Source organism: Pagrus pagrus (genome assembly GCF_965226575.1).
Source record: "Pagrus pagrus genome assembly, chromosome: 11".
Lineage (NCBI taxonomy): Eukaryota > Metazoa > Chordata > Actinopteri > Spariformes > Sparidae > Pagrus > Pagrus pagrus.
In genome coordinates this window covers 11,546,578-11,568,472 of record NC_140195.1, presented here as the reverse complement: position 1 = coordinate 11,568,472, position 21,895 = coordinate 11,546,578, and the positions used below count along the sequence as shown (strand labels likewise).

The 21,895-nt window shown below is 43.0% G+C and overlaps 1 protein-coding gene across 1 annotated transcript; it reads right to left on the bottom strand.

Moving 5' to 3' along the window:
- Window positions 1–203: 203 nt before the first annotated feature.
- Window positions 204–19,381, bottom strand: rbm38 (RNA binding motif protein 38). The gene is made up of 4 exons (XM_084366330.1): window positions 18,939–19,381; window positions 16,560–16,683; window positions 13,374–13,428; window positions 204–1,713 (listed from the first exon to the last, which is right to left on the bottom strand). The coding sequence occupies exons 1-4, from the start codon at window positions 19,158–19,160 to the stop codon at window positions 1,362–1,364; spliced, it is 753 nt and encodes a 250-aa protein (XP_084222456.1). The 5' UTR covers window positions 19,161–19,381; the 3' UTR covers window positions 204–1,361.
- Between the last annotated feature and the right edge of the window lie 2,514 nt (window positions 19,382–21,895).

Sequence of the window (21,895 nt, the reverse complement as noted above, 5' to 3'; positions counted from 1 at the left end):
TGCCGGAAAATCATCTGAGACTCTGGGAAGTTCTCCTGAACACTTTCACCAGTCAATCAGTAAAATGTCAGTGATTTATATGACTCATGTGTGACTCTCCAGGCTCCTGGTAGTGTCATGCAGCAGCTGTTTCCTTTTACAGTGACAGTAATCCGACCACACTTCTTAGAAACATTTCCTTTTTATTTTGCATATTTGTTTTAAATGTGATGTATGGCTTGTTTTATGAGTAGGCCTACTAAGGTGGTGCCACAGCACCGTGAGACTCCAGTATCATCGCTCAAGCTTCTGTCTGTTTTTCTGCAGCTGGGACAAAAAAAAGACAAAGAAACAACTCTGACCAGTACAATGGGCTGGGAAAGGAGCTCGGTCCTGACACTGGCGTATACTGCATCGCTCTATCTGTCTCTCACTCACACACACATGGAAACAGACACCAAGTACACTCACACATATTCAGTAACAACATACATCTTGACATCCAAACACATTTACTTGATATGTATTGACAATTTTGTAATTTATCATAAAACCAAACAGTCCCCGAACATCGATAAGCGTCTGCAGGAATTTCATGTGATGACTAACGTGTTTTAAGTGTTAACAAAGTCTTTCTCTGGGGTAATGTTCGAGCAGTAGGAATAAAAAACATAATACCAGTGTTGTCTACCTTATTCATGCTCATCCGCCATCATTGTAATTGCATATTCTGTTAAACTGTGATTATCACTGTGTAATGACTTGCCAGCGGTAGATAAAAGGAACGAAAGGGAACAACAATAAACATTTTGCTCATTCGAGATGAGTGACTAATAAAGGTGACAAACACGAACTGAACCAGGGTACACGAAGAGAGAGATCTCTAAGGCCTTGACAGAAAGGTAACCTTGAAGAGGAGGTAATTGGACCTGCGTTTCTGAGAGAGGAACTGGCTCTCAGCTTGGCTGATGTCCAGCATTCATCTCAGTACTTTTGGAGAAACTGCAGCCGCAGCATCATGTCAAACAGACATATTTCTCTTTGTCTGTACCCATCCACTCTCCAGTAGTCAGCCCGCCTCCATCGTCAGCGCTGAGGCTCAGGGGGGAGAGAGGAACGACGGCCCGTTCCAGTCCCTGACTTCTTATGAAAAACATTCAGATCGTTTGCTGATGATGGTAGCAGTAGAACATTTTCATCAACTATTACAACAATAATATATATATATATATATATAAAAAAAAAAACAGGAATGAGAGTGCTGTCTAAAAGCCCTTTTGATTACATCACACTCTCTCCCTGTTAATCCAGTCTCATCCTGATGATGTCACAGGTCAACAGTCAGGCTGTTTTGAATCATCAGTTCGGCAGCTCGGAGCTGCTCACTGCATGCGGTCGGGCTGGTGCAGAGGGTAGTGGAGGAAGGCCTGCGGGGCGGCAGACATGGTGGTGAGTGCGGCCAGAGGGGGATGGATGGTGGCCGGGGGCGTCGGGGATGCAGTGAGAGCGGGCCCTGGAGTGCCGGGGGAGAAGCTGTAGCTGAGGTAGCCAGCGGAGGGCGACGGTGAAGGGGTGTAGGGGTACTGCTCCAGTCCTGTGGGGGCGTAGTGGCTGTAGGCGGAGCTGTAGTCCAGGTAAGGGGAGGCGAGCGCTGCCGCTGTGGGGCTGAGCTGAGACTGCAGCACCAGGCTGGGCTGGAGGAAGGCCTGGGGGTAGACGTACTGCTGGGCGAGTCTGGACAGACGGAGGAACAAGGGTTAGGATGAGAGATTAAAAGATCACTTAATTAACCGATTAGTCGAGCAACAGAACATCATTTGTGTTTATACTGGTTTTAACAGATGACATCACATCACCATAATTCTGGTTTCTTTCCTTGTCCAGTTTTGATTTTAACATTTTACTGATCACTTTTAAAGCTAATCTATTCTTTTACCTGTAGCTAAATCCTCTTATGCTTTGCTATGTGTTTTATTTTTGCTTTCTTGTTTTATCTTCCTAGTCTGGGCTTGTTTCTGTTTGGCTTTTATTCTGTTGCCGTCTTCCTGAGTTTTCTGCTTTTGCTTTCTTTTTTAAGGGTGCTATATAAAAAGTTTTTTGTTTATATATCTCAGGGGATTTCTTCTCTTTTGCTTTTGCTTTTCGTTTCGTTTTTATGTGATATCTCTATAATGGACAGAAGGATAATAAAAAAAGAAAGAAAAAGAAAATGATTGTCAGATTAATTGATAGTGACAAAAACAAAATAAAACTAATATAAAACTAAAATAAATGTTATGCTCATTGATACACAACTCCACACAACACAAAAGAGGTCGAACCTGGGAAGACGCATTATTCAAACTTAATGCTGGATTTCACTTTTAACTTCTTTTTGGTAAAACCACCCGAAGATATCACATTAGGAGCTCAACATCATTTCAAAATTCAAAATGTAAATTATCATTACATTTTAAGCAACACACATGTGTTTTGGTACTTTAATATTGTGATATTTATATCTCTGAATGATATAAATGACTTTTTAAAATCTCATTTATTTTCTGTTTTCAAGCTGTTTGTACAGTTATGCGTCTCCTAAACCTCATGTATAACACAAGGAAAGTGTTTAATAAAGGCCTGACCACATTCGTATTTGTGTTTGAATATCCGATAACTTCAGCAAAATCTAATTTTTGTTCATAGTCGTCACTTGGTCGTCCTCTGCGAGATCATTAGATCAGACTAAGTGTGACATAAACAGCAACAGTAACCAGAGACAGACACACACAGTCGAGTCAGAGTCGCGTGTTTTAACACAAACAAAGGGATGGCAGTTTCTTCGGTTACTGCTTTTCTCCTTTAAAAGGCATGCTGCTCCTTCTTTAAGAGCAATTATCAGCACCGTTGCCTTAAAATAGACTTTTTTCCCCTGTGTTATAGTTTAATTAGCACACTGCTTGAGATATGTTTAAAAAAAAACCCTCCTGCTTTGTTCCGAATGAAATATCACCCATTTAAAAATTATCTTGTTATCGCCAAATAACAAGATTTACATTTGATCACAATTAATTTATATGATTTTAGGCTTTAAACAGTATGTCTCCATGTTCAGTGCCTAACCTGCCACAAGAGATGCAGCGTATGAGGCTGTTGATACTCGGAGCCACAGCGATAATGAGAGAAAGAAGTGCTCCACTGTCCTCCTGTATTCACTCATGCCCTTGCCTCAGGCTGCCCACTTAACCTGAACTGCCTCGGTTACATCTGGCAACAGCAACAGCGATCATATCACAGGAACTAGGTTATGCTGCTTAAGTAAAAACAACAGAACATGACAGTATTTAACACTCACACTCCCGTGATCAGCGCCTACAGTCAAACCCATTAACCTGACAGTAACCTTGTCACTGACTCTGAACAGGCGATCAGAGCGAGCTGCTGCTGCTGCTTACCCCTAAACAGAGCAGGAGCAGATCAGGTGTGATGACACAACAAACAGTGGGACAGGGGGCCGTTCACACCCACTCTGCTGTATACACAACACACAAAGGCACACCTCACTATGATCTGATATACTCCAATGACCATATGTTTATTTAGGCTTATTTAACCTCTTCTATTCCCTAAAGTCCCTGTTAAATCAATTTAGAGGTTGGATAAAACATGTTGCTTAATTCCTACATATGCTAGTTTTTTATTGGAGCCAAACCAAATCTTACTAAATTTGAGTGAAATATTATGTATGACACTATACTTTTATTATTTTGCTGCATTGTCAGGACAGAAAACGTCTTGTGCATCATGTCTAGAGAGATTTTCAAATAAAGGAATAGTACAGACTGACACCGCTCTCATATTGATATGAAGCTACAGCTGAGAGACATCTTCTCATGTGTTACTCGAACATGTCATCTTCGTCTCTCAACTCTCTGCAGGGAAAGCAAATAAATGTTTTTTCCCCTCCAACATATCAAACAATTAAATTAAGGAGGAAAGACGACAGATTTGCTATATTCGTCTCAAACTTTATTAAAAGTCAAGATCTTGACACTAACACTAACTCAATTGTTACAGTACCAGTGAGGAAATGGTCCCTCTGCTGCAGCTTTAACACAATAATAGCCCAATGATTCGCTTGTTGAGGCTGTCAAAAAACCCTGATAGACTCTTTTATGAAGCACGACTCTCTCAGTAAAATCAGACATGTGTCTAAATGGTCTACTGATGAAAGGACAGATCATATTTTACGGCCTTACTGGACTGCATTGAGGCGCAGTGAAATGTGCTGAAATCTGGATTTTACAACAACCTACAGCCTGAAAACACTGACACCAACTCCTCAGTATATACTTATTTACTTATTATTTACTTTACTTATTACTTATTTATTGACGCCTGTTCCCCCGTTGACATGTGTGTCTTCAAAACTGGCACTCTTTCTACTAGATCAGGAAGTCATAAAACCTGCCTACTTGTTAATACAACCAGATGTTTTACTCTGCCTATTCAAATCACTGAAATCTTGATTTCAAGGTCAAAATGGGATTCTCAGTTGTTCTTAGGGGTCGCCATGTTGATAACGCTGTCTTTGTAACGGTGGCGCCGACGGTAATAACACCGGGAAACACTCCAACACTCACAGCGTCCGTTTATCTGCCTTTTTAGATCATTTTCGGCGTGGTTTGATCAGAATTGAACGCCATGGCAACATGAGCAAACAGCGCCACAACTGTCATGACCCAACCGTCCTGAACTCTGTTTGGTGCACAGAAATATGTTGACATCACCGATCTCCAGCTGAGCCTTGTTCCACTTGAAACCCAAACACAACAAAACACAGAAATTCAGAAATCTCTTGTGTGAAATAATCAGACGTGTTTTAACTTTTGCCCGAAAAGTGCGCGTTCATGGCAGAGTGGGAGGCTGACTGAGACATTTTCAATGAAGTCTGGCCGAGAAAGCGGCACCAAAGACGACGAAACCCGCGGACTAATGACTTACAACAACACATAAAGTCACAGCACAGCTGAAGCTAATAACGCCCTGACCCCTCTGTATCTCATCTCTCCTCGCTCGTGCTCCGTCAGTCTCTCCCAGAGCAGAAGTGCAGTGTCATTCCCACGGCTGTGTGCCGCTGCCTGCCAGCCTGCCTGCCTGTGCACCGGCCTGACTGATCCAATGTGACAGCGGCATCGTACGAGAGGGAGCTGCGCCTCGCCTCATTCCTCCCAGTGCTCAGCATCATTGCTGGCTGTCAAACACACGTACATTATACAGTACATAAAACATGCAAGGAAGAAAGAAGGGAGTATAATACACATGTGTGCAGTCAGTTAAGCAGCTTAGAAGACGATGTGTGTGTGTGTGTGTGTGTGTGTGTGTGTGTGTGTGTGTGTGTGAGTGGGGGGTTCAGGGCTAATTGGCGCAGCTGCATGGGTGTACGCTCACTAACAGACCCATGAGAGCAGAATAACCTCCACAGACTCTCCCTCCCCTCTCCGGGTTTACTCCCTCACAGCCAGCTTCCTCTGCGCTCCCTCCCACTGTCCTTCCTCAGAACCGGGCCGTGCGATAAAACGGAGAGGACGCACCGAATGAAACAAAAGAAATAAACCGAGAGCATCTGCATTTTTCTTTTTCTCTGTTAAGGTCGAGGTCGTGAGCGGAACGGGGAGATGCTGAGAGGTGAAGGATCAGCCATCATATCCCTCATGCCTCAGGACAGACACGCTTTTAATAGTTCAGATCAGGGATGTGAGTCAGTCAAAGAGACAAACACACACTCGTGGAGACGCACACACATGACCCTCCGTCCTCTCTGGATAAACACACACGGCTCGAGGGAGGGTGAGAGATAGAAAGGCCAACATCAGCGCTGGACACTCAGCTCTAATGTCAGCAAGAAAGAAAGACATTTAATTAATATATTAAAACAAACGGGGCCGTGTGATGCGGAGGGAACGCGCATTAAGTGACATGTTAACTGAATAAGATCACGTGTTTCTAAATCATGATAATCTCAATGTGTCTCAGATTGTGCTCGCAGCATAATGTTATCTAAATAATTTCAATCTCATTGTCGCTTGTGTCCTGTTAGTTGCACATTCAACAAGCATTTCAAAACATCCGGTTCTGACACATCAAGAAGAAGCAGACCAAAAAAAGAGCAGATGTTTGATTTAGATAAACTTTTATCAAGTTATGAGTAAGCAGCAGTTTATTTAACCTCCATGTGACTGCAGCTGCCTCGCAGTAAAAGTCGCTTACACGTTTTTTATGTTGATTCAGGAGGTTGTATGGACAACGTAGTTTGTTGTGTTTGCGAGAAAAAGTGGATTACTAACAGGATTACATCTTTCTTTTTCTTTTCTCTTGTCATTGTTTGCATACGTCTGTTATTGAGGTAACCCAAAGGTAACTGAAAGTAATCAAGTTACTTTACTTTAGTTTTGTGATTCTTGGATTTTAAAGGTAACTAGTAACTTTTTTTAAAAAGTTTAAAGTAACCCTCCCAACCCTGACTAAAAGTCTATTTGCAATTTTTGTCAGGCGGCTAAAAAAGGATCAGGCACTGACACAGAAGCCACTAACAATATAACAGCAGCCACTTCTTTACCATCTTTAACTCCAGTCTCTCTTTTAAACTCGGCTTGTTAATACTTTTCCATCCAATGGCCTTAACTTCAACTCGCATATAGCATCGTCACGTAAACACCCGTGACTACTGCACTGTCATTTGACGCAGGAGCGAATGCCGATTTTGTCCCCTCACATCACAGACAGAAACCAGATGTTAGTGGGATTTCTGTCCAGTGTGAAAAGTGTATTATAACTTTTTAAAAACCTGGCTGTGAATGATTTCTAAATGTGTATACGACCCTTAATAGCTAGATATATTGCAGAAATATTACACGGTGTCATCACTCGTTTATTAACAATTCATACAGAAGTTATAGTTGTTGATAAACATTAATAAACACTGAAACAAAGCTCTTAAATTGTGGTAGCAAGAGATGAGTTTGGAGTTAAAGCTAATAGCTGAAGAAGAAGTGAAAAGATGCACAAAAAAATGCAAATGCAGATCAAACGTGTGTCATCTTTTAACAGACAGCTGAACAAAATGGGAGCTCTCCGCGCTATGAAAAGCCTCCAACATGACCTTTTTTATGTTTTCCAAATTAGGCTTTTCATCCGACAGAAGTGTCTCTCCTAATTGGGTCCCCGGGCAAGAGAAATATACACCTGAGGGTTCCCGTCTACCTAAACCCCCTCGACAGACAGAGAGCGATCACTGCAGGCTCAGAGTGAGGAGGAAAGAGACAGAGAGATCATTTAGAGGAAGCAGAGGAAGGATGAAAACAAAAATGACAATCAAGATAAAACAGTCGAGGAGTGTATTGAGGGAGTCGACAAGTTTCATTTCTCACTCCACCATAAACGCTTTTCACACACAGAAATGAGCTCCAGCGTCATGTCTACCACCCGAAGCTTCACTGAGCCCAGCCACAACTACACCCGACCACAGGTGTGCTGTTAGTCTGTGTCATCCCCCTCCTCCCTCCTCCCCTCCTCTGTTCCGCTGCTTCAACAGGAAGTACCCCCACTACCGCCGCCGCCGCCGCCACTCCTCCACCTTTAACAGCCTCACCACACATTCATCTCCTTCCTCTCCTTTCTTTCTCTCAAAAAAAATAAACACCAGAATGTTTTATGAGAGAAAAAAAAAAAAAGAAAATTCACTTCTGCCAAGCGCCGACGTTGGGTGCTAAAGGCAGACAGCAGGCAGCCATGGGCGACAGATGTCCCCCCCTCCCTCCCCTCAAATGAGAGCACCCCCCCCTCCTCCACCTCCTCCACCTCCCCCTCCTCCCCAACTCAGCTGTACCTAAAAGCCACATTTGGCATCAGCCCGTCCTCTGTCCTCTTAAAACTTAAAGCAAATACACTGAAGCAGCAGACAGAGCTGTGCTCTGTTTGAGTTTATCTTTGTTATTTGCCGCTCAGTGTGGGAGCGTCTGACAGACAGAAGCCATGTGTGACCCTGAGGCCCCCCGAGAGCCCCACAGCTGTGAGGGCGGAGGAGAAACGGGAGCAACAAGAGGCCTGCAGACAAACTAAGAGTTTACATTTGAAGGAATAGTTTGACATTTTGGTAAATGCTCTAATTGCGTTTCTTGCTACGAGACAGGAAGATTGACACTACTTTCATATCTAAAAAATTGAAGATTCGGCCAGCAGCTGGTTAGTGGACACAACCTGGCTCCGTCTGAGACTAACCAACGCAGAGCTCCTATAAAGCTCACTAACTAACATGTCTGAGTTGCTTTTGAAGCAAAAATACAAAAAGATTGATGGTTCCAGTTTCTCAAATGTGAGAATTTAAAAAGATTTTAGTAAAACAGACTTCTGTTATCTGAATCTGATTCAAAACAACATCAACCGGAGTCGATACTGACCTCATCAACCATGTCTTTCGTATGTTTGTCATCCTTGAAATATCAGTTTTCATCACAATCCAAACCAACAACTTGTGTTATAATATTATGTGAATGTCTGGTATATGTAAGTGTGTGTCTGATCACAAAAAGGCATTATAAGAAAGTAAATAAAACGCTAAATTACAGACATTTTGTGATCGACTGCAAAAGGCTCCCAGCTGCAGAGTCCGGTTTGAAACCGAAACTATATCTTGAAGTCATTCTTAAAATAAAAGCCCTTCACTTTGCCAAGAAATGTTTGATTCTGACTGCAGTCATACTGATCATGTCAAAGAAACATCTAGCCTCGGAGCAGAGAGATCTGAGTTTGACAGATGCGCCCTGTGCATGTACAAAAACAGAGAAACATAAAGGCTAGGCTATGTTTTATGTTGTGTGTCTGCTTTGTAATCCAGAGGATTTAAACCACAGAGGCTTGTCGATTTCATTTAAAGAGTCAATATTACCTCCAGCCTCCTCGAAACAAAGAAGAGATCTGGTGAGTTTACAGTGACAGAGCTTCCTGTTGAGAGAAAAGTGGGTCTGCCACACATGCTGCAGCTGTGCTCTTCTGAGATCTCTTGAGGTTAAAGTTGTTTCTAAAATTAGTATCACTTCTTCTTCTACAACATCAAACAATAAAACTGCATCATAAACGGGTTGGTTTCCCCCGCAGACTGTTGTGCTGAGATGGACAGCAATCAAAACGATTTGTTGAACAAAGAGAAGAGCAGCAACCAACGATTATTTTCATGACAGCGATTCATTCGCAGTTTCTTTTCACGAGTAATCGATTAACCTTTTAATCTATAAAATGTAAAAACGTTGTGAATAAAGCTCCCCAGAATTTCCTGTCATCTTGTTGGAAACACATTTTCATTCAATTGGCTGATAGATTAATCATTGCAGCTCTAATGAAGGAGGACTGCAACCATTAACAAAGTTGTTGGACCTGCGAGAGATTAAAAAAAGAAAGAAAGCATAAAAATCACAGCAGTGCAGGACGAGATATCTGGACTTTCACTTCCCTCGTTTGGATCAAAATCCAAACACACTGGATCCAACAACACACTGGCTACACACATAAATGTCTTTTATGTTTTGAGGATTTGCTTATTTTCTCTTTCTCTCTTTTCTCTTTTTTTTCAATATCTTTCATGTTGTTCAGACAAAACAAAGCAGATTGAAGACTTCACCTCGATGATCGTACTATTTACTATTTTCTGAGATTTTACAGACTAAATAGGATTGACATAAAAAGACTTAAATGTTTGGTTGTTAAAACCAATCATGGAGACATTTTTTTAAATTCTTCATGGTACCACTTCAAAATAAAAGCCTCAGATGAGATGAGAAAAGAAGTGACACTGAACTATTAGTCAATTAAAATGAACGCCAACTGCTTTGATTTAAGTCATTTCTAAAAGAAAAATATCAAATATTTTCTGGTTCACACTTCTTAACTATAAGGATTAGATTTTTTCTTTGTCATTTCTGGCACTAAGTGAAGAGTCTTTGGGTTTTGGACTGACAAAAGAAGCAATTTTGAAAAGCTCACTTCACAGTTTTTGGGGGCATTTTATAGACTTTTTAATGAATCGATAATCATGAAATAAAATCATTACTTGCAGCCCTAAGGACTACTAAAAGTTAAAAGGGAACACAATTACTTTTTAATGAAGATCTCTCCAGTTTAAAAAAAGAAAAAAGCAACCAAGTCTGCAGGCAGCTCACAAAGTAGCAAACCAAACTGTTTTATTTATGCTTTATAACAGCTAATTATCAACCGAGGGAATCATGTCACTGTGCTGTTTATAAAAGGACTTGCTAATTATTTGATTTAGCAGTCAAGCTGCAGATTATTTCCTCAATTACTTCATTATTAATGAGAAATTAGTGCAGAAAACCCACCACTAACAAGTCGTACGTTGTCAAATCGACACTCCAAAACTCAAAAATGTCAAAAATATGATGACACAGAAAAGAAAATGGCAGCAAATCCTCCAGCTTAATGACACATCTGCTACAAACATGTTAATTCTTGTATTTGCAGGTGTTTCCACACTGATGAACAAAGTGCCACCTCCTGTGTGTTTGCCTCACAGGTGTGTTAGATAGTTAGTCAGTGTGTGTGTGTGTGTGTGTGTGTGTGTGTGTGTCTGCCTCCTGATGTTTTTTCCACTTTTGTTTCGGTCTGCGAGGTGTCAGAGCTGCGACTCTTCCTGGAAGCAGATTAAAAAGACCGACTCCCTCTGCTTCGAACGTCCGCCTTCACCGGGGGAGACTCTCAATCAAGCCATCATCACTCATTCATAGACTCATCTGGGTCGGCCTGGATTCCCTCATCACTCATTCAGAAATTGAGGACTGCAATATTAATAGCTCTCAGAACAGTTGAGGTTTTTAATGGACTCTTCTGTAGCCGCAGGACCAGAACTTGTCAGCCTGCAGAAAGTCAAAGCGAAGACGTCTGTTCCTAAACACTACATCTAGACATACCTCTAAAATATACAAGATCCAGTCTTTTGGACAACCAAGAAAGAAAACAAGCACTCTTTTTTTTCCCAAATAGCTGATATGTCACTTTGAGAAGACGCCCACATAGTCAACAGCACACCCCCCCCCACACACACACACCACAGTCAGCTGCGATACCGGTTGTCCTCGTCTAACATCACCTGAACAACAGCCGAACGCAGAATATCTGACTCAACCTGAAGCGAGCGTTCTTCTTACACAACATGAATCTGCTTGCTTTGCTGCTCTACTGTCTGTAAGAGCCCTGGGAATGAATCATCCTCCGCGTTTCACTCAGGAACTGACTCATTAAGGTTTTCCTTTTTGTGTTCACACAGCGAGACTCTGGCAGACGGGATGAGGAGGTAGAGTTCCTGTCACATGTGGATTACAGCGAGTTTCCACAAAGATCCTGAGAAACAACCAGCAGCAGACATTCATACATGAGGAACAGGTGACATGGAATTTATGCGGATATTGATGTCGTCCGTTTGCTTTATTACACACTATTATCGATCAGTGAGCCTGACTGAATCATACTGCTGTGCTGTTTAAAAAAGGACTGATTAATTCCTTATTGTTATTCCTTGTTCAAATCCCTGACAAATCAAGACGCACCGTTGGGGTCATTGTTGATGCTGAGGTATTAACAGTGCAGAATTGGCTGAGTGAGCCAAGCTGTGAGGTTTCAACGACGTGTTATGTGTGCGGCCCACAAACACAAGATTTACAAAGCAGCTAGCAGCAGTTAGCAGGTAACTCAGTGATGAGCAGCAAATGAAAATGTCTGCAAATAGGGGAGATAATGAGGTCTGGGAGCTCCTTATCCTCGGAGCAGATTAACTGCTACAGAACAGGCGAGGTAAATTATTGTTATTGCCATTTTATGCCGTTGTTTAGAGAGCGCTGCCTGATACGTATGTAAAAAGGCCCACCATCACGCCTCTTTTGCTCCTGGAGCGCCAGCATGCCTCCTGAAACCCAACCCTCCATGATCAGAGCTTACATTGTGAAAAGGTTGCTTGAAACAGGAAAGTTTCTTGTTTTCCTTTGTTGAAGTGCTTTGGACTACATCTGTCATTACTTTCCGGTTCTTTGATTACAGCATTTTTAATAACATCCCCTGTGAAATGACTCATTGAACGATCAGAATTTGATCCATTTGGTCCATTAAAATTTTTAAAAAGTCTAGCAGAGCCACTGCAGGAAGCTATGTGGAAGATCAGGGTCACTTTAGACCCGACATGTGAAACTTTTTGAGCCTCGTGTGCCACCGAGCAGCTTTCACAGGAATGAACGGGGCTCTGCCTCCGACGCTGTATCCAGACTTCCCTCGTTGTATATCAAAGTGATTGAGTCTCTCCTCAGACTGCTTAAGCCTCAAGAGGTAAAACTAGACAATATTTCACAAGAAAGAACTAAAGATTAGTCACAGAAGCATCTTTATTCCTCATCTTTCGCCTTATTTGATAGAAGCTGTTAACAGTAGTACTGCTGGAGACACACTCGCCACAGGTTTTGATTTATAGTTCATTGTTTGGATGTTGAATGCTACACCGGCATGCATCTTACGTGATCAGGCCGTGTCGCACTGACTTGTTTTTATTCGCATGTAGTTACATACAGTGGGGAGACAGCAGGCTACAAATGGACTTCTGCAATCTTTTGTTTATGAGAGTGGTGGTTGTGGTGAACAGAAGGTTTGCAGCTGTGAAGAGAACTGAATCTTTCTTCAACTGCCTTAACGTTATCTTCACAATCAGCATCGGCCATGAGCATCTGGGGAAAGCTGACCAATCACAGTTCGTGTAGCCGCTACAGAAGCTGCTGTAGCCCTGATGTGCCTGCATCTGTAACCCCTTAACCCTGAACTATGAATTCAGCTCGTGCCCCCTTGCAGGATTGCTGAGCCCCAGGTTGGGATCCAGCGGCCTAATACACCCAGAGATATTAAATAGATATGAACGGCATGTTCCTGGAAAAAAGGAGATAATGGCAGTGGTGCATGTGTGTGTTTGAGATGAGAGAGAGAGAGAGAAGAGATGCAGGGAAGTTTGACTAAATGGCTTGTTGCCTCAGTGAAGCTCAAGTCATGCATGAGTGAAATTCAGAATTGAGCTGCTCATGTGTTTAATGGACCAGAGAGAGACCAAGAGGGAAAACAGGAGACGAATCAAAAAACAATGTACAGATATAGACATTAGAGGAGCACGTCTTTGTGCTGTAATGGCTTTTTTTCTCCCTTCTTTACATCGCAGAGTCGCGCTGAACCCAAGTGGAGCAGGAGCGAGTGCTCAGAAATGTCAAGGACGGAGGAGGGAGATGTATTGCGTTGAGGAGGTGGAGGCAGCAGGTGAGAGAGAAAGAGAGAGAGAGAGAGAGGTGGAAATAAAAGGTATTGATTCTTCTCCATCTTACCCGTATTGCCTCTGAGCCCACGTGGGATGGACTTGCTGAACTCCAACGGAGAGACCTGCAGTCACAGAGAAACAGAGGGAGCCATGAGGAGAGATATTTCAGCAGACGGGGACAGACTCTCTCCTTTTCCGACTCTGCTCGTTTGCCTCAGATGTTAGCATGTATATGGGGGTATCAGAGACCGACCGCTATTCCCTCAGCGCACACACACATGCTCGACACACTCACGCAAATAATGATACACTCGGTCGCGCACAAACATCTGTGACCTCGCTGCCTTCAGAGTTCACCGGGAATCAGCTGAGGCTGAGTAAGAAAGGAGAGACTTCTCCTCCTCTCTGACCCTCCACTGACTTCATTTCAACATTCCTCTTGCAAGTCATCCCTCGCTTATTTCTCCTTTTTACTGCGCTACAGCGCTTCTCTTTTGTTCAAACCTATATCTGAATGCACATTTTCTTTTCTCCACCAGGACAAAGAGGAGACAGTTATTCCCTAACAGTCCCATCCCCTCTTTCTCTTCTTATTCGCCCTGCACTCTCGCACACAATAACAAAATACCAAGCGCTGCCATCTCCCATCAGCTGCATGCTTGGGGAGTTGCGTCGCAGCGCTGGCCCTGGAATACAGTCAGACACACAGTCAGTTGTTGTTGGCGCCGCTGTTTGTCAATCACACCTACACTCGACGGTATTTCAGCCAGCCAGCTTTAAATGAAGCAGCGAGAGGAAAGCTGCTGTCAGGGTCTGGTGTGCACCGAGACGTCGGAGGGGGGAGCACGATGCCTTTGTGTGTGTGTGTGTGTGCTGGTGGGTAACACTGAAAAAGCCCGGCGGCATGAAAGCTGCGCGTTAACTTAAGTACACAATGAGTTAATGCATGGTGGGAATGAGCAGAGACAGTAGGCTGAAAGGAGCATACCAGTGGTTTCACATGTTTAACCCCACTGACCTCAGATCTGTACATGTATTTATTGGTTTTTAGATTTATCTCCTGCGTTCCAGGCGGCGGTGGATTCCCATTCATGTCAACTTGCTTGAGACGAGGTCTGCAACTAGCTTATTTTTCATTATCGATTCATCTGTTGATTAACTTCTCGATTAATGGATTGGTTGATTCGTCTCTGAAATGATAGATAATGGTGAAAATGTCGATCAGAGCCCAAGATGACGTCCTCAAATGTCTTGTTTTGTTCCCAACCCAAATATATTCAGTTTACTGTCAAGAGAGATGAAAATATTCACATTTAAAAAGCTGGAATAAGATAATTTAGACTTGTTTTTTCTCAATAATTGGCGTTAATAGTTGACAACTAATCAATGACTCGTTGCAGCTCTTCTTGAGATAGCTCAACAGTGACCGTTCCGCTGCCTTTATGTTTTAATCAAAGTCATCATTTGCTAACATTCATATTATCCTTTATGGTTGTCTTCTAGGTTTAATCTCCCACAGGACATACAGTAGTTTGTGCATGCAAAGCTTGACCATTTGACAGTACCATACATTATCTTTGGCTCAATCCCATTTCCCATTTTTATCCTTACCCCTTGTTTTCAAGTGCCCTCTTGCCCCTCAGAACAAGCTTGCCTCTGAAAAACCTCCATTTGGAGGGCAGTGTACACTTCACCCTACCCTTCTATCCCAACAAGAAACAGGACAGGGGTTTATTGGGTTTGGGCCAAAACAAATGCTAAACAATTCATGTTTACTCTAGTGGACTACAGCTCAAGTCTCATTGAGCCATTGGCTACCTGGAAGTTGGTTTTTGCTAAGCTTGCTTTAGAAAAAGTCTGGAATTGAAGGATAAGCCTGGGGCCTGTTTCACCAGTCTGCAACATGCAAGCTGCAACTTGATATGTGAGATAATTAATTCACATTACGAAATACACGGGGACTTATCTAAATCCCACATAAACCATCATCATGCCTTAAATACTCACTAGCACACCAGTTCCACAGCTGAAAATAGTCCCAGACAAATGCACTTTTTTACCTGACTCAGTAACATTTGCTAAATATTACAGCTCCCAGCTGATTAAGCAGATTATTTTGCCTTTTTTTAAAAGGATAACTATTTATTTGTGACCTGTTTTTAAATATTTATGTCTTCGGTGCCACAGAGAGTGCAGGAAAGTCAGTGAGTACTCAGAGACGGATTAACAGTATTTGTTTTGGTCTTTTTTAGGTTTTTGTTTACAACAGAAAAAAGTAGGTAGTAAGTATCACCAGCACAATATGTAATTTCTGCTGCTAGGGGTCTCTATCAAAACAAAGCGAAGGACGTTTGCTGAGTGAGGGGACATAGCTGCTGTTCAGCTGCCCAGAGCTGACTAGCTCTGGAGGAGAGAGTCAGTTGCAGAGCCAGACCTGGAGGAGTAAACAGCTGGAGGCACCTTGGATACTCCGCTGATCTGGAGCCGTTTACCGACAGCAGAACAGAGAACAGAGATTTCTGTTGAACTTTTGGGATTTTCTTCACTCCTGTTTATCAACCCGACTGCAACAGCGATCCGCAGAGGTGACCTCAGTTATCGAGTGTTTACGTTCTGTAATGTTGACTACTGAAAATGATTTATTTCATGAACGTAACATTAAAGAGAGGAGAGGGGAAAAGAAGAGAGAGAACCAAACTCTCTGGTGAGTGCTGAGGTGAGTGAGAGGTTGACCTGAATGCAATCACACAGATACACATAGACTCTTTGCGTCATTGCTTGCTAGCTTAGAGGCTAATGAACAGTAAAGTAATCTGGCTATTTGGGGCAAATGTACGCTCGTGGGAAAAACACCAATAAACACAAATGATCCTGTGATCGAACCGGCTTTGCTGGTGGTGAGCACGTCATTAAACAACCACTGATGATGAAAATCTATCTGACATGACTCAGGCATGAATGTTCAAGGACGAGGTAATGTTTTAGTTTTACTCACGTTATGTTTACTCTCATTCCCGCACAGTATAAATTTAAAACAACAGGATACCAAATGAAATGCACCGATACTTTGAGCAAATTTGTGGATTTGACCATTGATGGAAATATTTAGGAACAACTGAACAAAGGTTCTTACATACTATATCTTTAAATTAACACTATTGTTTGTGGTTATTTGGTTGAAACATGACCGAAACAACCGGCTGATACGAACCCTGTAGATCCTGTGTGTTTAGCAGTGATCTAACACACTTACTTGTCTGCGAGCTGCGAGGCTTCGCTCCCAGGTACGCCAAGTTCACGTTCGCCTTCCTGCCGTCGATGATGGGGTTTGCGTCTTTGCACGCCCGCTCTGCTGCCCCCCTGTCCACCATGGTCACCTGTTGACAGAGTCACAGCGTCACTCTGATTAATATCACTCTGATTAAGCTACTGTACATGATTGCATGTGAAAGCTCCTCTGCTCAGTCTGGATGGAGTGATCTCAACATGAGTGCACTGATGAAGCAACAGACAGAGCAGGGCGGCCCTGAGGAAGCTGCTGTCCTTGCCTCTCCTTGAATGATTCAATCTTTCTGCTAAATGCGTGAGGAGACACTGACTCCACTTCATGAAGGGAGAAATCATCATGGTTTAAGGCTTCCAGTGTAGGAGGTAGATTTGTTTTTTCTCAGACTGGTCTGAAAGGATGAGATACAGGAATCTACCTTGAGGGAGTGAGTTGAAGAGTGGGCAGATAGCAGAAGGGGTGGTGAAGGTTACGACACGCACAGAGCAGCTACACTCGATATATGAGGAAAACTACTAAGTCCATCTACAAGAAATGGGACACTGTAAGCAAAACTGCCACGCTCGCTTTCATTTCGCAGCATCAGACTCTGGACTCTTATGCAAACAGAGGCGGCGGATGGTTTGAGATCGCTGAGGTTCAAGAAGCTGCTGCGGGGAATTAAAGGAACAGTTCACCTGAAAAGGAAAGTTCAGCCATTCTCTACTCACACCAACGCCGATGGAAAGTCAGGTGAAGTTTCGTAGTCCACGATTTATTTCTGGAGGAACATTTTCCTGAGCAGCTGAAGTAGATGGGAACTTGTTTTAAGTCGTAAAAAAAACAACTGGAAGAAAAACATAAAATGGCTCCATACAGCTCGTCCAGCGTAATGTCTTTTCAAATCAATCTGGGATCTTGCGGCTTCTGGAGACTTGGATTACACCGGACAAGATGTATGGAGTCATTAGTTTGAAAACAAGTCCCCGTCTACTTCGGTTGTTTGGCTGTGAAGCTCCAGAAATGTTTGTTGGACTACAAAACGTTTTAGCGTCCCAAGATGGGGTCTTGCTTCAAATGTAAATAACTGAAAAAAAACATAAAATGACTGAAGGGTAATCTAAGTCTAAGGAAGCCTAAAATTTATTTGAAAAGACATTAAACTTACAACCTTTTTAAGCCGAAATCTTCACTGTAGCTAACAGGCTAAAGGTGTTAGCATGCACCTGACTGAAGTGGGTCCAGGCCCCACCGCAAGTCGAGGGTGTAAATAATAGCTTTTCAAATCAAATTGGGATCTTGCAGCTTCCGAAGACTTGGATTAAACCAGACACGCTGTCCGGAGCCATTTTATGTGTTTTGACAGCAGCTTGTCCATTTGGCAGGACTTCTGGTCTAAAGCTTTACTTCAGGTGTTTAGCAGAACGTTTTGCCGTGAAGCTCCAGGAAATGTTTTGTGGACCATGATGGGTAAGTACATAATAACTGACTTTTATGGGGGGGTTTCTTTTCTTGAGAGAGCTTATCCTTGAAGAGTGCTGATGATGGGGAGTCAGGGATGAAACGATCACGGTGGAGAAAACAACTCAACACACACCGGTTGCCTCAGCTGACCGGCTCGCTGGCTGTGCAGAGGCAGAGCTGAGTTGAACTGCTTCATCTCGATCCAAAACACACCAACAGAATCCATCACACAAACTCACAGCCACTCATACAAACAACCATCCTGGCAGAGAGAGAGAGGGAGGTGAAGGGGGGGAGGGCTGTGTGGGAGGAAGTCAAAATGAAAGTACTGCAGCCTTATCTTGCAGAGCCAACTGACATGTCACACCTCTGTGACCAAGGTCTCTCCCCCCTTTACCCTCTCTGTGTCTCACAGCAGAAAAGGAGACATCTGTCCACAGATGCAGAAGCTTATTACCAACTCATGTGTCCCCCCCCTCCTCTCTCTCCATGTACTCTTACATACTATTTACTCAGTCGTACTTCGGGGCTGCAGAGATAATTGATGACACACTTATAAGAAATAATCTGCTACTCATGCTTCAAGCATGTGACTGCCACCACCCGACACACTGAGCATGTCTGCTGCTGGAACAAAGTGGCAGTGTGTGTGCAGCCTCCGAGGCCCAGAGGGAAGAAAAGCCCTGCAGAAGACGACCAGGAGGTAAAGATATACACACATACTATTAACCACCAAGATAAAGTTTAAGGGTTTAACCTCACGAGCTGCTGCTGCCACAGACGTGATCTAGTGCGTCTTCACCGCCGCGACAAGCCAATTAAAGTCCGCGCAGCTGATTAAACCTTAATTAAACTCTCCATGTGCTCATTTATTCCGAAAACAAGCGACTTAAATGAACTCACAAAGCCGTATCCTCTGGATTTGCCCGTCTGCTTGTCTGTGATCACCACCGCCTCGTCGATGTCCCCGAAAGTCTCGAAATATTTCCGAAGTGAAGCGTCGTTGGTGTGATAAGGCAGCCCGCCGACGAAGATCTTGGTGTAAGTCGTGTCTTTCTCCATGGTGGGGTGCATTATCTCTAACGGGACCCCGACCAGCTGACCTAGAAACAGCGGAGAACTCATGCGGCTCGCAAAAACCCAAACAAAAACAGGAAGGATAACGCAAAGAAAGAGCGAGAATCAACTTGGTCACCGAGCAGCTATGATAAGGATGAGAGCGCGTCCATGGTCCAAACACGCAGCCTCCTCCTGTGGGCTCACATACAGCTGTTGGATGTGTAGTCCTCCTGACAGGTGTCTGGGAACCTCATGTCTCCTGTCCCGGAAAAAAAAAAAGTCTTAAAGCTTCGGTAGGCGCGTCTTGAATGCGCCCACAGCGCGTCTGGTCCAATGGACGAGCCGTGCGTCTTTTCCATCTGCGCATCCCGCCCCCTGCTCCACCCATCTCCTGCTGCGCACACACACACACAACCACACGCACACACACAGGAACCCCCCCATCCCATCCCCCAGAAAACCTTATGGCAATACAATAGAGCTATTAGTTTGGTATCTGCAGGGAAGAGCAGGCGCTGAGCGTCATTACAAAGAAGAGTGTCAAAGTATGATGCATGAGGATTCATGGGAGAGACATTAAACATTTATTTCTGAATAAACTGCCTGAACTGGATGAGGAGGAGGAGGTTTTGAAAGCATCCATCCAAACAGCTGAGAGAGAGAGTCAATAAAGAAGAAACTGACATTTGGACTCAATTTGCGTCCTATCTGTGCCAAGATCACTGCATTAACTCAGACGCCAGATGTCTCATTTTTAATTTATGATCATATGAAAGCTTTATCTTGTTTGTATTTATTTATTTTTTGTTTTAACTCCCATGGCTGCTGTTTATGGAACAGTAAATCCTCCATCAGAGGGCTTCCCGCTGATCCTGGGTCTGGCAGGGCACTCTTGATGTTATAAAACGAAAAAATGTCGTAATTCTTCCCTAAGCTATAATCTTTTAACCTGTCTGGTGTAAAATGAAAGTGTGATAGCTAATTGTGTGAATACTTATAGCAACCTTGGTGTAACTGTTGGGAGGTTTACTTCTGCTTACGGCGCGACCCATGCTGGATTCATGGGTCTGATGCTGATACAGCTATTAGGGTGTAAAAATATTCAAATATCAATATAAAATACAGAAACACACATTTTTTTTAAATGATCTCTCACATGTGGTCATCAAAAATACATTATATTATATATAAATATATATATTATTCAATAAGTGTTTGCTCTACAGCTGTCGCCCACAATCAAGTGTCAGTTTTGGCCCTGGAAGGGAAAAAGTCTGGGCACCCCTAATCTAAAGGAAAAGACAGAGGATTACCAAAGTCATTACAGTTCATCCTGAGGGGAAAATAAATATGTGAACCAAATTTCATGATCATTATCAATCTAGCGATCTGGGAGGTTTTGCGAAAGCCAAAAGCAGGATTCAACATCTGGGGACCACGACTGGTCCCGGCAAGATGCCACGGCAGTCCACCTTGTTGTTGCCTCTGGTGTGGCTAAAAAGAATAAAGATATTTTAATTCTTACTCAACAAACAATAAAGCATATAAAACACAAAATGACGATTACATAAAAACCAAAGTGAAACAGGAAATTGCCTCTTGTTTTTGGCTCTGAATGTGTCCGACTGTTCCTCCACCTACAAAACTGTTGAGTGTTTGATTGAGTCAGCCGGCAGTAACCTGGCAGCCAATCTTCAACTGACAGACACTGTAATTTTATTACAAATGACACTCAAGTGTACAAAGGAAATGTCATTTAAAGCTTTGAGTGGGAGGACAGGAATCTGTAGGTGAGAGTACAGTAACAGCAGCGGGTCGGGACAGCCTGGAGGTGTGAGGTCTTTTCATTGGTCGCAAAATCATTAAGAGTAGGAAAGAAAGTGGGATGATGAATGACAGAAGTGCTCACAGAGGTGGGGGGTGCAGGAAACAAACAGCAGATATAAGGGAGGCTGCAGACAGCAGCCTGAACCTCAATGTCACCGACCGACTGCAGCCAGTCTGAGAGGAAGCTCTTGTCTTTTTGCGTTCACTCCTGAGGATTTGGCCACACAGATGTCCTTCACACTCCACATGTCTATGCCTCCCGTCCACACACACACACGCACGCACACACGCACGCACACACACACACACACACACACACACACACACACACACACACACTCCTTTGTGATATTCAGGAGATTAGGAGCAGAGTGTTTCTCATGTGAACAGACAAATGGTCTGTTGATAAAATTATGAGCTCATTGTCTCTTAAAGAATAGCTGCAGTGTAGAAGCTTATGTCAAGTACAATTTAAGCTAAAAGACAAAGATCCCCATGTGCTCGGTTACATTCAGGAACATCAGCCTGGCGGACCAGCAGGTTTAATGCCACCCCAGAGGACAGACAGTGAGGAATTGAGAACGAGGTTCATTTTCAGTTTTGTTGTCCTGTGTATGAGGACGTAAGGGACGCACTTTTGACTGATTTCTTTTGGCTGGTTGATAAAAAGAAAACTTGAAGTTGTACTGCAGGAGGACAACCTTTTTAGTAGCAGATTTTGTAGAATAACAAAATAACTGGTCATTTTGTAATGAAATAAAAATGTTGGTATCACTTTCGATGAAGCCTGTGTATGTAATACATTATAATCAATAATGAACATGGCGATAATGCACCTATAGCACCTTATTATCACAGTAATAAGCACTCATGAATAATCGTAACTCTTTATAAAACTAATCATAACATAGCATTATAAACAGTATAATGTGTGTTAGTGCCTGTAAAAAAGTAATAGTCCTTACATTGACTTT